General features: G+C 41.6%; 1 protein-coding gene and 1 long non-coding RNA gene across 8 annotated transcripts in view; one reads left to right on the forward strand and one right to left on the reverse strand.

Annotated features, from left to right (window-relative positions):
- The window catches only part of PLEKHA1 (pleckstrin homology domain containing A1), a 40,910-nt gene that overhangs the window by 13,743 nt on the left and 8,392 nt on the right, over positions 1 to 18,775 (forward strand). For all 7 annotated transcript variants that reach the window (XR_005793716.1, XR_005793717.1, XM_040486665.1 and 4 more), the window contains exons 4-7: positions 589 to 686; positions 6,906 to 7,031; positions 11,079 to 11,222; positions 13,001 to 13,069. Coding sequence is in view for 5 of the 7 variants with exons in the window: in XM_040486665.1 (XP_040342599.1) it covers positions 589 to 686; positions 6,906 to 7,031; positions 11,079 to 11,222; positions 13,001 to 13,069 (437 nt within the window). In the remaining 2 variants the exon portion in view is untranslated. The remainder of the gene's footprint in view (positions 1 to 588; positions 687 to 6,905; positions 7,032 to 11,078; positions 11,223 to 13,000; positions 13,070 to 18,775) is intronic.
- Positions 588 to 3,538, reverse strand: LOC121037324 (uncharacterized). The gene is made up of 2 exons (XR_005793718.1): positions 3,496 to 3,538; positions 588 to 719 (listed from the first exon to the last, which is right to left on the reverse strand). It is a non-coding gene; the product is annotated as an uncharacterized LOC121037324 (long non-coding RNA).

Here is an 18,775-nt window from a genome sequence, read left to right on the forward strand (position 1 = left end):
CTGGCAAAGGGTTTCTAGGGAATATTGTTCGCAGACTCCGGCTCCAATGTCAACAGTCTCGGGGCTGAAGACAAGGTCCCTATCTAGCACAGATGCTAATGACCAGGACGGGTGCTGAGCACTGGATAAAACAGTCCTTCACTGTTGATAGGAATGTAAATGGGTTCGACCTTATAGGAAGACAAGTTGTCAGTATCTGTAAAAATTATAAGGGTGAATTCCCTCTGACCCAACACATTTATCCCATAGAACTGGTAGCCCCAGTATGGAGAGATATTATGTATATGGTGTTTCATTGGGATATTTTATATAATTTCAAAAATTGGAAACAGCCTAAATGCTTATCATTAGGGGATTAGCTAAATATATTCTGGTATTTCCATTTAATGAAAAACATAGGCATTAAAAATAAGAATGTTACCTATGTTACAGAGTGATGAAAGCATTATTTCATATGATCTAACATTTTGTCAAATCTGAGAGTCACAGTATTGAACGTAGCCTGGTTTTGCAGAAAGCAGGTGCAAACATAAATTTAGATGCAACAAGTGCAAAATTTCATGTACTGTTTACTTTTTCTCTCAACAGTTATGAATGCAGGGATGAGGAAATACTTCCTACAAGCTAATGATCAGCAAGACCTAGTAGAATGGGTAAACGTGTTGAACAAAGCTATAAAAATTACAGTAAGTGTTTGTTGTGTTTTTAATTTTTAACGTCTGGAGGTCATCTTTACATTTTGAAAATATGCCTGCTGAGTCTCCAGTTTACCAACAGGTTGCATCCTCAAAGTTTATTATTTAAAAGGCCGGTGTTTATAATGGGAATACATTTTCTTGTACCAGGTGATTATCAGCCCTTAAAATCAGCCCGTAAATGCCATTTTAGCCCATTACGTACCTACCACGGCATATGCTAGTGTGCATTTTACCCACTGCACAAGAATGTTTCTAGGGGAAAATACACATCGAGGATGTTTTCTCTTCCCGAGTAGGATGAGGGGCTTCCTGCCGCCACCCCTGCTACTAGGCGTTGGCCTTCCTGTCTTCCAGGCCCTGACTGGGATCACTGCTGGGTAGGGTAGAATTTGAAGATAGGAGCAGGAAGCGGAGGTGAGGCCATGGAAGTGAGGCACGGGGTTAGGGAGTGGATCTGGAGAGCTGTGGCGGCCAGAGGGTCCTGCCCACGTGGCCCCCTCGGGAGTTTGTCTTCAGGCTCTAAACTTGCCTCACCCACTTTTCCTCCTTGAGTTCGGGGCGGCTACCCTTGCAACTATGATGTCCCCGGGCTACAGCTTCCTGCTTGCAACCTGGGTTTCTTTTTTTGGTTTTCTGATCCTGAGGGGTTTACCTCAATTACCTGGAAAAGTGATAATCCTCGGGATTAAGTAACTTTTACTGGTTTCATCGCTGGTAAATTGTGGAACCTTTGAGCCAAACCCAGGCTGTTTGACTCTGGAGCTCGACCCTGGAGCACAGGGTCCTGAAAAAAGAGCCCTTTCCCACTCTTTCGTTTGTAAAGCAAAACCCAGACTTCTCTGAGAAAGTTTACTACTAATGAGGACAGGCCAAGTAGATAGGTTCTGCGCCCTGATTCTAGCTCTCCTTGCTTTTTTTCCTCCTTACACACTTGTAGAGAGACACACAGAGAGGCTCTGGAAGGAGTTCCTGTGTGAGGTTTGTGTGAGCTCAAGTGTGTTTTACTAAAGGACAGTTGTTTACTGACCCTAAACGACTTACTCTCGAAAAACATATGCTCTGAAAGTCAGCATATGTTGTCACTTGTTAGTTTCCATCTAAAATGAACGATTCCATATTTATATCACAACACAGTAAAGAGTTAATATAACTAAAGCTGTTCTCGGAGTGAAGTTGGGTTTTTTGTCTTGCACCAGAACAGCTTGTTGCCACATGACAGAAAACACCCACGCAGTGCCTCTGATCTGTACATGAAGCAGAAGTTATTTTAGGTGCGTGCAGTTTCAGGAAAGCAATTTTGTGAACTGATTCAGAAGTACATGTTCTTAAAAGGTCTTAACTAACAGTTTTTAACTCAATATATATATTTCTTAGGTGAAATTTTCTTTAGGAAGACAGTATCTAGTAACTTTACCAAATTGGTTCATTTCTTACAATTTGCAGTAATTAGTAGCACTGGGTTCTTAGTGCTTTAAGAGAAAAAGGAGTGAATAGTCTCAGGCTTTTTACCATTTGGGGGGTTCTTGAATTGCTAGACCTAATTTATTAATGGTGTGAAACCATCTTACACAGATGACACTGTTAAGCTTATTCAAATGCACGAGAAGCTGATTAGGGTTGGGTGATGTTCCAAAGCATAAAGACTTTTAAATACCAGCGTTTGTGGTCTTACGGTTTTATTTTACACGTTGAAATTCCTAATTTTTAGGCTAAGTAAGTTGGTATTCATGCTTTTATAATTCATTTTTTGTAATTCACATTTAGAAAATAGGAATACGGGGGCGCCTGGGTGGCGCAGTCGGTTAAGCGTCCGACTTCAGCCAGGTCACGATCTCGCGGTCCAGGAGTTCGAGCCCTGCGTCAGGCTCTGGGCTGATGGCTCAGAGCCTGGAGCCTGTTTCCGATTCTGTGTCTCCCTCTCTCTCTGCCCCTCCCCCGTTCATGCTCTGTCTCTCTCTGTCCCAAAAATAAATAAACGTTGAAAAAAAAAACAATTTAGAAAATATGAATACGTAAAAAATCTAGAAATCCTTAGCTTGTCAACAAAGCGAATGTAACTGTATGAAAGTGAATGTAGAATTGAAGAACTGATAGCACTTACTAAACATCAATTTTATATAAACATTTAACTTATCGGATAGCAATGAAAGAATTTCCCATGCCTACGTAAGATTTATTTAATTTTTTTCTTTAAAGGGCCTTGCCAGTTTTCATATCATGTGCATTTTACATGTGTAAATGTATTCGGGTGTGGAATCTCTAATTTGTCATACATTCCTATGGAAATCGCTGATGAGTAATGCAGATTTCTTTGCAAAATAGAAGTTTATGTTTTAGTGCATGTGTGGTTTACAATTCTATGGAACTGCTCCAAATGACAAGTTGGTCAGCTGTGTAACTTAGTGGTCTGCTGAGTACAATGTGATTATGTAAACTTAAAATTTTTAGAAATTCATAATTAGGGTTTGGAAGCACATGGTTTCAGAATAGGGGCTGGTAGGGAGTAGTGGTAAGGGAATGGTGATTATTTAACTACTTCCTAATTATAGTACCTTGTCATCTTAGTGGACTGTCCTCTGATACCATGGTCTGTGGCTTTTCGAACTTGCCTAACGTCCATGTGAATGTTTATTGGTGGCAGCCGTTTAAAAAAGTTTCCCCTTATTTGAAAAGACAGAGAGCTGGTAGTGGAGGAACCGACCCTGAAGGGAGTATCCGTGAATAGGGTTGGGAAAATCAGATTGATTTTAAAGTATACTTTCAACTAACTTTTTTTTTTTTTAATTTTTTTTTTAACTTTTATTTATTTTTGGGACAAAGAGAGACAGAGCATGAACAGGGGAGGGTCAGAGAGAGGGAGACACATAATCCGAAACAGGCTCCAGGCTCTGAGCTGTCAGCCCAGAGCCCGACGCGGGGCTCGAACTCACGGACCGTGAGATCGTGACCTGAGCCGAAGTAGGTCGCCCAACCGACTGAGCCACCCAGGCGCCCCTCAACTAACTTTTTATAGGAAGTAATAACAGTACAAATACGGTGGCCTCTGGTCCCTTATCGATGAAGGAATGTCCAGGATGTATATGGTGTATTCCTAAACAGAAACCCACTGTTTTTTAAAATAGTGTCTTTTCCCCACCATAGGTGGTAATTCAGAAATCAATACTAGATTTTAATCTACAAGTAGTGTTTTTGACATTGTGGCCAAAATTCCACTTTTTTTTTTTGGACAGCTGGGAGCAAGTAGAGGAAGCTGAATATAGGACTTTGGTCCTAACAAAATGGTAAATTTGCCCAAAGGTACAAGGCTTTCTACTTGGTACTAGTGTTCTTCAGCTGGCAGGTCATGGGTAGGGCCCTCAAAAGGCTCCTAATACCCAGGAGTTTGTGTTGGAACGTTTTAGGCTTTCGTCTGCAAGCCCTGTCGTTTTTCTCCATTTTGTTTATCTCTTCATTCTCTGACTGCCTTTTCTTTCTCTACTATTAGGACCACAGGCAAACACCTCCTAAAGATGCATGCAGATTTCTCACAGAATACAGCTCCAATAAAGAAGGGTAGAAAGCAAGAGAGAGCAGGGAAAAGTCAGGGGCAAGGAAACCAATCATGTTCAGTGTCTTTGACACTTGCTGTCTGCCTGATGAGATCAGTTTTCTGATTCTCATTAAATAGTTGGCTGATTTTTTTTTTTTCTGTTCCTGAAAGTATGTTTATTTTAATGGCTGAATTTAGACTTTCATTCAAAGTTTTTAAGACCATTACTGTATTCATGGGTATTTTGCTTGTACTTATTCTTGGGGAATGTTTACAGCTTAGATTATTTATTTTAATGATAAAATGTTAATATTAGTTTCAGGTGTATAACATATCGATTTGAAAATCCTACACGTTGCACAGTTCTCACCACACAATTTAGATAAGTTTTATTGTAAATTGCAATTCTAAGTTAATTATTGAACTCTAACATTAGAATTATGCCATACTGAGTATTTTATTTTATTATAAGGACACATTAGAAGCAGTGAGCTTAACAGCAGAGAGAAGGATTTTTAATATACTATCATTTCTGGAAGAAAAGTAGAAAAAGTATAAATATCACTGTATTTTTGGGGTGGTATAAAAGATTTTTCTTAGGAAATGCCCATGTATGACTGACTAAACTGTAAACTTCTTAAAAGAAGGACTGACTTCATATGGGTCACCTCTTCGTACACTTCAGCTAACACAGATGAACAGATAATTTTCTCTTTGGCTTAAAATTCTCTCAATGCTGTGTTTCTGTGCTTAATGGGGTAACTTGGCCCCGTTTTCTCGGTCATATTTCAAATACATGATGCCGTTCATTCAGAACATCGTGGGCTTCCTCGGCAGACTGTTTCTGGGTAGAGTGTCCTCAGTCGTAGTCCTTTCACCGCCCTGTCATTGTGTGGATCTTGTCAGGTAAAATTCTAGCTAGTACCTGTTGCCTTTAAAAAGCTCTCCAAAAAGTGTAGCCTCTTAGAAGATTTCAGGGGGCGTTCCTTAGCAGGATTCATTTGCCTTCCTTTCCTGTTTTCCTGCATTGTAGTGTAAATATGGATGAGAGGGCCTGAAGCCTGGAGAAAAAGCCTTGCGGGGAAGCATCTCCAGGGGAGAGAGGGAGGGAAAGGTGGAGAGGAGTTGCAGAAAGTCACCTGAGAGACAACTTGTGTATATTCGTAAATTATGTGGATTGGGATCTGCTACAGCCCGGCTTAGACACACATAGACCGCATTTGCCCGGTATTTCATAAAGCCTTGTCTGAAGACACCACTGTCTGCCTGCTTTTCCCCAGACCTGGTGGGAGAGCACAGGCCTGGCAGCAGTGTTTCTCAGGGTGGTTTCTGCAGCAACTACCTCAAAAACCACTGGTGTTTCTGCTGACCGTGTGGCCTTGTGCACAACACTGTGGCTGGAGCAAGTCAGAATTTCTGGGAGGTGCAACCTGGAAATCTGAAGCTTTTAATAATGTTCCTGGCTGATGCTTCACGAGTGTTAAAGCTTGAGAAACCACACTGCTTCGGAATCCTATTAATAAATGGTTTGGGTCTTTGACTGCAATGTGAATGGTGTCCCCTGGAGCTGTGCCAGTTCCCTGTTAACATGGATTAACTGTGAGGCAAGCAAGTTACTTGATTTTAAATGTTTTTACACCACCACTATGGTGCTGGTTAGAACTACTTGTCACAATGTTTCTGAAACACTGCAGGATCCTCACATGCCCTTTAAAATCATTGGAGAGAGATTAACTGTCATGCTCAACATTACATCAGTGCCAAGCATATTTTATTACATTTTTTATCTACGATCAAAAGAAATCTGCAATCCAAAGGCAGACTACATGCAGCAGTCTGTTGGCAGAAATATTGCACCTTGTTTCCTGAGCGGGCCGGATCAGAAAAGCTAAAATGTATGTTAAACGTTTGTGATCCCTTCGATTCTCTGATTCCACTTCAGTGACGTTTGTGAGTGATTTATCGTTGATACCAGTGTTGGAATACCTTCTCAAAATTTCCAATAAGCTTTAAGTTATTTTGAGCATTTTAAGTTTTAATTTGTGTTGAGTATCTTATTCTTTTTTCCCTGATGATTTTGGATTCATCCACTGAGTCCATCTCTCAACATTTAGTGAACACCGTGTTTTCAGTAGTAGACTCTGTCCTGGCACCAGTAATGATGAGTTTGCCACGGTCTTTGTCCTTGGGTGCTACCAGAATCATGGGCAGCGGCAGAGGATGGGGAGCAAGAACGGCATGGAGCTGTGCTCTGGTGTCAGGTGCTCTAATAAATGGGGGACATAGAATAGTGGTTGAGTGTAGGGGGAGAGTTACACAGACTTCAGTAGAACGTAGTACAATCAGGACCTAAACCTATGTTTCTTCACACTGCTGAGCCTCCGTCTTCTCACTGCTACCACGGAGGTACAGGCCCTAAGCATAGGGTTCATCAGAGGATGAAGTAGAAAAATGTATGAATAGTACCTGCCCAAGTAAACACTCAGGAAATGATGGCTGTATTATAAAGTATTACTGTAACAGAACAGTGTGAGAACTTAAAGGGCACGTACCTATTATACATAATTTTTATAAATGTCAGTTATATATAAATGGACAATTAGTTGGATATTCTGTGATAAAAGAGGGTCCCCTATAACATGCTGGTTGCAAAATGATTCATTTACATATTATTTTAGGTACCAAAGCAGTCAGACTCACAGCCTCATTCTGATAACCTAAGTCGCCAGAGTGAATGTGGGAAGAAGCAAGTGTCTTACAGAACTGACATTGTTGGGGGCGTGCCCATCATTACCCCAACTCAGGTAATACATCAGTTATTCTGTTGTGTGGTGGTTTACCTACTGCGTAGTAATTTTTATGTTGTTATAAAATAGAACATCTTTTCTGAATAAATATAGTAATCAGTTAATTAAAAATGCTTCATATCTGTTTATTTCAAAAGTATGTGTTTATTAAAATATTTGGCAACCACAGACCACACTTCACACTTTTCATGTTTTCTCTGAGCCTTTCTTCTTTTTTTTTTTTTTTTAAATTTTTTAATGTGTTTATTTTTGAAAGAGAGAGAGAGAGAGAGAGAGAGAGAGTGAGCACCAGCAGGGGAGGGGCAGAGAGAGAGGGAGACACAGAATCCGAAGCAGGCTCCAGGCTCTGAGCTGTCAGCACAGAGCCTGACATGGGGCTCAAACCCACAAACTGTGAGATCGTGACCTGAGCTGAAGTCAGATGCTTAACCGACTGAGCCACCCAGGTGCCCCTCTCTGAGCCTTTCTTCTGTATACTTTTGTCCCAAGAAATGGAGACCCTCTGTAAATAACTTTTTTCACTCACATCTCAAACATTTTCCAAGTCACTAAAAATTATTATACATCAATTTAAATGACTGGGTAGTCATTTTGACTTGAACTTAGCATAGTTTACAAATGGTCTGTTGTTGGACAGAGTTCCTTTTCCTTTTGTAAACAACATGAGTAGGAAAAACCCACTCTTCCTCTCACATGACTGCCACACTCACAATGCTGCTGACATCAGAGGTGTGGGGATCCCCCCACACCAAGCAGTTCTGTGACACTGGCTGGGTGTCCTGTGGTTTAACTCAATTCTGACAGTCAGCCTGGATCCCACAGGTTAAGGGCTCCGTCCTCCCAAGACTGCTCCCACCCCCATCCTTTCAGATGTCGGTGGAAAGTCCAGGTTGTGACCTCTGCTTCTGACCGCTGGGCTGTAAATTGAAGGTTTCCATGACCTTGTCCCCAGACTTGATTAATTTGCTAGAGCTGTTCACAGAACAGAAGCAGTTTATTTACTGTTTACCTGTTTATCATAAAAGGATATGATGAAGAATGCACACGAACACCCTGATGGAAGAGATGGGAAGGGCATGAAGCTTCTGGGACTCTCTCAGCACCTCCACGTGTTCAGCAACCCAGAAGCTCTGTGAACTCTCAACTTTTGGGATTTTTTTTTTTTTTAAGTTTGTTTACTTTGAGAGACGGAGACACAGCACCTGTGAACGGAGTTGTGGCAGAGAGAGAGAAGGAGAGAGAGAGAGTCCCAACGGGCTCTGCATTATAGTGGGACACTTAACCTACTGAGCCACCCAGGTGCCCTTCTGGCTGCTTTCATTTTGTACAGAATTAAGATTTTGTTGTGTTTTAGTTTTAGTGTAGATTATTCAGTAGGTTGTAAGGTTGCATAGCAGCTGCCGTATTAAAAAGATCCCAAAGGGGCGCCTGGGTGGCGCAGTCGGTTAAGCGTCCGACTTCAGCCAGGTCACGATCTCGCGGTCCGTGAGTTCGAGCCCCGCGTCGGGCTCTGGGCTGATGGCTCAGAGCCTGGAGCCTGTTTCCGATTCTGTGTCTCCCTCTCTCTCTGCCCCTCCCCTGTTCATGCTCTGTCTCTCTCTGTCCCAAAAATAAACGTTGAAAAAAAAATTTTTTTTTAATAAAAAAAAAAAGATCCCAAAGAATTTTTTTTTTTACTGTGTCATTTTGTAATGTAGCTTTTTAAAGAAGTATTTACTCATTATAAAAGCATTTAATTGCTATATATTTGTCAAGAAAATGGCAAATCTCATTTGGTTGATTAATGTATTCAGTATTGGGTTAGTGGCAGTTAAGTGCTGGGATTACAAAGTTTTATAAGTACATAATTAGTGCTGTTGACCTGTCTAAATGTATAACAGGTTGAAAATTCCTCAAGATAAGACTCGAGTGTTCGTTTTTCTCTTGAAAATTAGGAGTTCTTGAAAAAAAAATACACATTTGGTTGATTAGTGGGATTCTAAGATTATAACATGTTGCATGTAAGCCAGTGCTTTGGGGAGCATGAAAACATGAGTATAGTTAGATCTTTTTTAAAAAGCCTGGACTTGGCGTGTGAAAAAACAAAGAACAAAACCCTGCAGAATTTTTAGATTCTAAGAGCAAGGAGAAAATCGTCTGGAGCAAAAGAGTTTTTAGACTTGCCATCAAAAGCACAGCCCATAACGGGGCGCCTGGGTGGCTCAGTTGGTTAAGCTACCGACTTCGGCTCAGGTCATGACCTCACAGTTTGTGAGTTCGAGCCCCGCGTCAGGCTCTGGGCTGACAGCTCGGAGCCTGGAGCCCACTTCAGATTCTGTGTCTCCCCCTCTCTCTACCCCTCCCCTGCTCACACTCTGTGTCTCTCTGTCTCTCAATAATAAATAAACGTTAAAAAAAAAAAGCACAGTCCATAAAAGGATACATTAATCCTCATCGAAATTGTAAATGTTTGCTCTGTGAAAAACCCTGTTAAGAGGATGAAAGGGAAAGTCGCCCACGGTGGGGAGGTATCTGCAAACCACGTATCCAACAAAGACTTGTATCCAGAACATACAGAGAAAGAATTGGGGCTCCTGGTGGCTCAGTTGGTTAAGCATCTGACTTTGGCTCAGGTCTCGATCTCACGGTCCCGGAGTTCACGCCCCGCATCGGGCTCTGTGTGGACAGCTCAGAGCCTGAGGCCTACTTCAGATTCTGTGTCTCCCTCTCTCTCTGCCCCTCCCCTGCTCATGCTCTCTCTCTTTCTGTCAAAAATACATAAACATTAAAAAAAAAAAAAAAAGAAAGAACTATCAGAACTCAGCAGTTAAAAAATAATCCAATTAGAAAAGGGGCAGGATTCACGAACAGAGATTTCACCAAAAGGTAAAAGATACACACGTGGCAAAGGAGCACTAGAAGGGCTGCTCACCGCTATTTGTAAGAAATGCCAAGACCGCAGTGAGTATCCCCGCACACCTATCAGAACGACTCCGATAGATAATAACACACGTGTTGGCAAGGCCGAGGAGAAACTGCCTCGCTCGTACGTTGCTGGTGGGAATGCAAAACAGTACGGCCCCCCTGAAGACCGGTACGGAAGTGTTTTGTTAAAGTGCACTTGCGATTACTCTCCAGCCCGGCACGTGCACTCCTGGGCTTTGCTCCTAGAGAGATGGAGACTTAACGTTTACACCGGTCTGTATGGGAATGTTCGTGGCAGGTTTATTCCCAATGGCCCCCAACTGGGAATGACTCAGCAATGCCCTTTAACAGGTGAAGAGTTAAACAGCCGATGGTACGTCCAGACCATGAGCGCTACTCAGCGACAGGCTAGTGATAGGGGAGCAGCCTGCGTGAGCCTGCAGGGAATTATGCCGAGTGAAAAAAAGCTGATCTCCAAAGGTCACCTACTGTAGGATCCATTTCCATTACATTGTCTAAAGGCCAAAATAATAAAGACGGAGAACCAGGTTAGGGTTGCCAAGGGATTGGGCACAGTGATTCTAAAGGGGTCGCCCAACCGAGCCTCATAATGATGCTGTATGTGGTTGTGGAGGTGGTTTTACACAAAGCTGCGTGTGACAGAAATGCACAGAATGATCCATACACGAAGACATATGAATGCGTGTAAAACTGATGACATCTGAATAAGGCTTGTAGGATGTGCCAGTGTCAGTTTTGAAATGTACTCTAGTTACCATACTTACACAGTTTCCCTGTTGGGGGAACCGGTTGAAGGGTACATAGGAAGGATTTCCTGTATTTTTTTTTTTTTTTACAGCTTCCTGTATATTATTATAATGACTTCAAAATAAGAACTTAATCCCCTCTACCCTCTACCCACCCCCCACAAGAGAAATAGGAATGTGTGGTTTTATCAGTGATGTGACTGTTTATGATTAAGTATCTCAAATTATTTAGAAAACTTCACTTCAAAATCTGTGTTCCTAACTGAACTAAGGTTAGAATTTAAGGTTTTCTGTTAGAATTACAACATGAAATACAACTGTGCTTTGAAGCTAAACAAGCAAGGAAAGAATTTCTTTATTTGCTTCATTTTAGAAAGAAGAAGTAAACGAATGTGGTGAAAGTGTTGACAGAAATAATTTGAAACGGTCACAGAGCCATCTTCCCTACTTTACTCCTAAGCCACCTCCAGACAGTGCAGTCATCAAAGCTGGGTATTGTGTAAAGCAGGGAGCAGTGGTGAGTACCTTACGAGAGTATGTGTAATAATGAAAAAATGAGTCTGTTAGCAAACTCTCAGCACACGAATCATTTGCTTTGTTTTTCGAGAGACCCAAAGGGAGCCATGAACGTGCTGAGGAGTCAGGAGGTAGAATAGGGGTGATTCTATGTTATTTTCTTGGTCTGTGGGTGGCTGGGTAAGTTAGTGCTGATTACCACTGACCTTCAATTTTAGATGAACTTTCCTAACACTTTAAATTTATTCCAGAAGGCTTTCCTATTGATTTTTCTCTCCCTTGGGAGTGGGTCAGAGAAAGAGAAGTCTAGCAGGGAGATATCAGGAAAAGAGGGGGCAAGGGAGTGGGGTATGGAAGGCCTGCTTACTCCATTTGGTGTTGGGCTGACCTCAGTCGAATTCTCTGTGACCTTGGGCTTCTCATTTACCCTCTCAGGCTCTCTGTTCCTTTTTAAGGAAAATTAGATTATAGAACCTCCCATTTGGAGATACTTTGAAAGATGCAAATTAAGAGAGTATCTTAGCAGCACCTGGTCCTTCCTAAGAGCTGTTAAGGGTTAGCTGGGTATTTCTCATCCAGCCAGACCCACAGCGGGAAATTGTAGGAAGGGCAAGTACGTTTACCAGTGTTTCCAAGGTTCCAGAGTACCTTTCTTTTTTTTTTTTTTTTTTTTTTTGAGAAAGAGAGAAACAGAGTGTGAGTGGGGGAGGGGCAGAAAGAGGGGGAGACACAGGATCCCAAGCAAGCTCCAGGCTCTGAGCTGTGAGCACAGAGCCCGACGCGGGGCTCGAACTCAGGAACAGTGAGATCACGACCTGAGTCCAAGTCAGACGCTCATCTGACTGAGCCACCCAGGCGCCCCCAGAGTACCTTTCTAAAATTTGTCATTCTTTACGTGAACCAAATCGTTAGCATTTTGTGAGAAGATAAACTTTGAAGTTTGAAAATAAAAGTAAAAAAGTTTCTGTGAGTAAGGAAATACTTAAAACTCTGCCGGCAGTTCTGTCTGACTTCACGTCCCTTTCTGGCAACGCTAATTAGTGTAGGTCAGCCGTGGACAAGTTCTTTTATCTCTAAGCTCCTGACCTTGAAGTGGAGGGAAGTGAAGGGAGGGCCCGAGACTCACCCCTTGCAGCAGGTCTGCAAGGAACCTCAGAAGTTCCTCAGGCTGTGGCTCACTTGTGCTAATGAGGGCTTTTAGGGAGGGAGACCTTTCTTTCCTTCTGTTTCATTCCCAAGTCTAAAATAGCAACCCTTGGAGATACTGAAGTGCTTTCACAAAAACTGTAGTTCAGTGACAAAACAAATATTTGTACAAAGTGGGTTCATTTTATTAAATATTTGTTGCTTTACTACTAAGCACAAAGTACCTGCAGAAAGATTCTTGCATTTTACGGATTTACAGAACTTAATGTGGTTTAATAACATTTCCTGTGCTTGCTCTTGAACTCTTGATGACATTTACTTTGTGGGGTTGGGGGATGGGGAAGTGCTTTTTTTTTTCTTTCCTAACTTTTAGAGCATTAAAAATAATGAAACCATATTCTGGAATTGTATGATACAACAAACTGAAGACTGGCCACCAAAGTTGAATTAGGCGTTTAAGGCCTGAGCAGTGGAAGAGATGATGTTTCATGTATTTCCTCACTAAGGGAGGGTAATGAGGTTTTTTAGGGCTTGCCATTTCTGATTATGGGTTCATATCAGAATAGGTAAGTGGCTGTTAACATTTGACATTCTTAGAAACAGAAGTCTTATGTCTGTGTTCATCTCTGGTAGATGAAAAACTGGAAGAGAAGATATTTTCAATTGGATGAAAACACAATAGGCTACTTCAAATCTGAACTGGTATGTTGCTGTGTCATAAATGTTGCTTTAAAATGTTTGAGAAGTATTATTCTGGTGATTGTGTGTGTAGTTTCTTGTCCTGTTTTCTATTTCTGAAATAATTCTGGTTTTGAGAAGCATATACAATTCACTTTATTTGGTTGTGATGTCTTAATGGTAATTTTGTAAATATATCTTAAATAAAAAGATCATACCTTCAAAGGCGTTCCACCTTGAAAGAATTAAAAACATCAGAACTCCTTCACCTACCGATGTCCTCTGAAGGGCAGCTGGAGGAGATTGTAGGAAGAATTAAATCTCTAAAAGTCAACATTTTAACTCTGCATTTCTACCTTCTTTTCTCTTCCCTCTCTTGATAAATTTTTTTTTTCCTATTGCAGATTGACTTTTCAAGTTTTTTCGTATAAGACCTTTTTGTCTTGTGGGGTAGAATCAAGATTGAAATTCCCTCTTTCACTTGTTCGAGTAACATCCTTATTTAAAATATTCTTGTCACATAACCTGAGTTCTGCCACAGATTGCTGGATAATTTGAATGCTTTTTTATTCCTTACATGTCTGTCCTACCTCCTTTTGTTTTATGGGACCTTTGAGTGGGGATCACATTCTTTATTTGAATGAAGACACCAGAACAGCTGGTGAAGACACCAGCTACTATCTGGTAGAACTTTCTACACTGATGGAAATGGTCCATATCTTCACTGACCAGGTTTACTGGCTACATGTGGCTGTTGAATGCTGGAAATATGGCTAGTATGATTGGGGAACCTACCTTTATTTCATTTTAAAATTAAAACTGATTGTTCTTTAGTATTTTTTAATTTAAATAGTTATACATAGCTATTGGTACTATAGTGGACAGCAGAGTACTCAGAGAACAGGAAAGGACTATTTTGCGATTCATCTCAGGTGTCTGTTCTTCTGGGAAGCTTTTGAACTCTGCCTTCTCCTTACACACCACGGTTCCTGAAGTCCACTTCTGTCATAATACTTCCGGCTGCGTTTTGTCATTGTATGCATACCTGTCTTTAGCAGTTGACTCTATGAGCTTCTTGAAGGCAAAGATCTCTTTTATACCCTTTTATGAACACAGCACCTGATACTTGGTAGATAATCAAGAAGTCTTTTTGAATGAAGGAAAAAAATGGCATAGCACACCAAGAATAGCCATTTTAGCATAGGGACCTTTCTCAGACTTCCAATTCGAAGAGCCTCAACGGGAAGTAGTAGTTACGTGGCTCAAAAAGTATCAGACGTGGTGTCTCAGAAGGCTGCACGTTTGCTTGGTTAGTAGGTTGATTCATTGCTTTAATTAATGATCGCACTCTTGGGGAGAGTCATTAATGCAACAGACATTCATTGAGCCCTTCGTGGCTCTGGCATACTGTTCCGGGAACTGGGAATAAAGAGAACAGCAGCGATGTTTTGGCCTTTTTCAGGAGTTCAGTTGTGCCAGAGAAATTGACATGCCCCCCTGTCACCCACAGTAATTATGAGACAAGAACTATTACGGAAATACTTGCTAAATTTTGAAAACCTGCATGTAGACGTTATGCTATAAAATTTGAGAGGAGAGAATACTGAACTAACAAAGGAAGCAGGGAGATTATGCCATGTGTATTTAGGAATGTGTTAAGCACTTAGAAAACTCAGATACAGCTGGAAACTTTAAACATATTATAATTACTTACCTTTATCAATAACTCAGGGGTACATTCCCCCCACATGTAACATTTCTGAACGGCTGTCTTAGCTGCGGGGGAGGGGCAGTCAGGCAGCAGCTCTGGGGTAGTTGTCTTTGCTTCGTGCGCACAGCACCTCTGGGTAAGATCGGAAAACACCGGCACCAAAACCCGCAGAAGAGGGCGCTGGCAGCTTGCAAGAGAATCTCAGGGACACGGTAGAACGTTCTTAAGAAATGCTTCATCCCCTTCACTCTTTTTGACACAGAGAATGGTATGGAGTGAAAAACATTGACATTGATGGCTCTGAGTCAAAAAGTGATTCAGAAGAGGTGGAATCCGAATGTGAAGTTTTAAAAAAACCTTAGTCACTTTACTTTTGCTTATGTACCTACATATGCTCAAGAACGATAAATGATAGAAGTTGATGTTTAGAGTACAAACGGGCTCTTTTATGAAATGTTTTGATCGTTAGAAGTTTAAACATACAGTAGATAGAATAGTATTCTGAACCCCTCTTATCAAGACATGGCTGGTTTTCTTAGGTACCACCACCCACTTCCCCTTTATATTTTGAAGTAAGTCCTAGACATATTATTTCATCTGTAATTACTTTAGTTTGTTTTTCTAAGAGATAAGGAGTTAAAAACTTTTTCAGTAGGTATGAAGGATTTAAGTGTATACCTGAAAACCTGGAGAAAGTATTTGTAATATGTATCAAGGATAAAACATTGATATCCCTAAAGAACGTTAAAAATTGAGGGATTCTTCCTTACCCTCTGCCCTCTTTCCTCCCAAACAATTAAGACCTAAAATTTTTAGGTGAGGCAGATCAGTGTAGGCGTTCATGTGGTGGGACAGGGGCGCAAGGAGCTACAGTAGCCTGGGTGTGGGCAAGGAACCCAAGAAGGACGAGGAGGCTGTCCTCTTGGAGGATTAGCCCAACATGGAGTAGGGGGAAGAGGGTATTCAGATTGGGAAGAGGGTGGTGGCAGAGACGGGAGGATGTTTACATATACACTTGATAAAATAAGTAAATATGTTAGGGATCATAGAAGCCTAGTTTCTCACTGTCCAAAAAGGGAGTAACAAATAAGGAAAAGGAGAAGACTTTTTGTATTAGGTTGGAATTCAGTGTATCGATGTGAGCACTTAACATATACAGGTAGATGTAGAATTAAACAGAGCTATAAACGTATTCATGGGTTTACATATATATGCATATAATATACTTCCTAGCTCCGTGCAACTGGAAAAAAAACCCTTTCCGTGGAAAGAAACCTGGGCTCTTGGAGAAATGGCAAGACTCCAAAGCTGAAACAGTAGAAATAAATAAAAAATAAGCCTGGAATGTCTCGTATCGGAAAACAAAGTGCTCACAGAATGCTAAGGACATGACGGAAGGACCCAGAATCCAACTTGAAAACAGCCGCCCTTGCCAAATTTGGGGGATTATTTGAGGCATCAAAATAAGTAATGATGGTAACAGATTATTGCCCTTTGAATAAAGTGGAAATCCATGAACCCACACGGGAGAAATGGGTGGATGCATGAGTATACACGTGTGTGCGTGATGAGGAACCAGAGGGCACATAGTTTCAAAGTCCCCATCCGCAGAATGCACATTAAGTACAAAAAGGGAAATGGTAACTCGATAGCGATAAAGATACCACTGGTAGATACCACTCTAAACAGGTGACCAGATGATTAAAGTGGACTTCGTCAGTGATGAGATGAATTAAAATTACTTCCCGTCTGACAGGATAGCTCGAGAAGGTTGCTGCCTCATCTCTGTGATGTTCCTGCCAAAGATGCCTGACCTGAATCTAATCCTGATGAAGGATCAGACACACCCAAGTCAGGGACTTTCTCCAGAATGACTGCCTTGGAGCCTTCAGGAGAGTCAAGACTGTGGGAGTTAGGGACAGAATGACTGAAGGAAAGAAAGATATGACAAGTACATGCAGTCAGCGATTCTGAACTGAATTATTTTGCTTTAATAAAAGACACTTGGGGGACACCTTCCTGATTTTGATGGTTCTGTTGTGATAACATAAAAGGATGTCTTTGCGGGAAATACACACTAAAGGGCCTTGGGGGCCAGGTCAGCAACTCACTCTGAAATGGTTCCGGAGAGTCAGGTCTTTGTGCTGTGTTTTCAACCTTTGTCTAAGTTTGTGGTTGGTTCAAAGTTTACAGAGAGAGAAAACCAAGGGGAAAGTATCCAGTAGAAAAATGAGGAAAAGACATGAATAGACAGTTCCTTTATAAAGAAATTAAAATAGGGGCGCCTGGGTGGCGCAGTCGGTTAAGCGTCCGACTTCAGCCAGGTCACGATCTCGCGGTCCGTGAGTTCGAGCCCCGCGTCAGGCTCTGGGCCGATGGCTCAGAGCCTGGAGCCTGTTTCCGATTTTGTGTCTCCCTCTCTCTCTGCCCCTCGCCCGTTCATGCTCTGTCTCTCTCTGTCCCAAAAATAAATAAACGTTGAAAAAAAAAAATTAAAATGGTCTTTAAACATATAAAAGATATTAAGTATCACTCGTAATTAGAGAAGCACACATTAAAACCTCACAGGAGTATTACTTCTCATGTATTGTGAGAAAGCCATGGGGGAGTGAAGAGATGAGTGGTCTTCTTCCCCGAAAAGCAAGTATAAACGCTATTCTTCAACAGGAACCGGGAACATTGGAGAGATGGCTGATGTCAGAGGTGGGGCAGGCACAGGAAGAGCTGGGCCCGGAAGATCCAGTTGTGACAGAAGATAAGGAAGTGGCTCAGCGAATGATGGGGACATGACAGAAGGACACAACCAGCTTGAAGGGGCTCCTAGTACCCAAAACTCATATGGTTTGAGCACCAGAGTAAAAAATGATAGTAATGGATTACAACCCAGAGAATAAAACAAGTCAAATAAGTAAACGGAGAAAGAAAAGCATTTCCTTAGAGTAAAATTCCAACTAATACATGAATTGATGGGGCTGGAGACAAATCACCATTTGGCAGCTACTACAGTAATGATGGTTTCGGGCAAGAATTTTCGAAGCTTGGTAAAATTAGTGGGCAAAACGATGGGAAAAGTGGGTATTCCATAGGCTTCGAGTGTCTCCCCACAAGATGTTTAATAATGGCAAAGGAGGAAAGGGTAACTTTCTAGTGACTGCAAACACGGCCTTACGAGATGAGGTGTAACACCCTAGTAATGGGACACACCCCTCTCACGCGCTCCCTGAGAATGATGCCCCGAGAAGAACGAAGTGCATCTGTAGTTTCCCTGCCAAACTGCATAGCCTGAATCCAAGCATGGTTAACATCATACAGAGCCAAATTAAGGGACGTTCTACAAAACAACTGGCCTGGACTCTTGAAAACTCTAAAGGTGGGGGGGGGGGGGGGGGGGGGGGAGAAGGCCTGCAGAACTATTCCACAATAAAGGACACGAAGAGATAGGACCACTAAATACAAGGTCTGATTCCAGATTGAACTCTGGAGCAGCAAATCTATAGTTTTCCCTTTTATGTTAAGGATACTGCTGGGCAATTAATGAGATGTGAATACGGTTTTTAGATAATAGGATTGCGTCAGTGTCGAGTTTTTGGTTTCTGTGATTGTACTGTAGTTACGTAAGAAACATCCTTGTTTTAGGAAATATACACTAACATATTTAGTAGTAAAGCACATATCTATGATTTACCTTCAGACATTTCAGGAAAAATATATACACACATACCATAGTCACATACATGAACACAGCAAGCAGAATGATTTAACAAACGTGAAATTTTAACATCTTGGAGAATGGGGTGCGATGTGTACAGAAATTCTTTGTGCTATTTTTGTAAGTCTTTTATAGTCTGAAATTATTTTAATTTTTTTTTTTATTCTTGAGAGAGAGAAAAACAGAGCATGAGCTGGGGAGGGGCAGAGAGAGAGGAAGACCCCAAATCCAAAGCCGGCTTCCGGCTCTGAGCTGTCAGTCAGCACAGAGCCTGATGCGGGGCTTGAACCCACGAACGGTGAGATCATGA

This window comes from Herpailurus yagouaroundi, unplaced genomic scaffold, assembly GCF_014898765.1.
Source record: "Herpailurus yagouaroundi ecotype Mexico unplaced genomic scaffold, PumYag 163, whole genome shotgun sequence".
Taxonomy (NCBI): domain Eukaryota; kingdom Metazoa; phylum Chordata; class Mammalia; order Carnivora; family Felidae; genus Herpailurus; species Herpailurus yagouaroundi.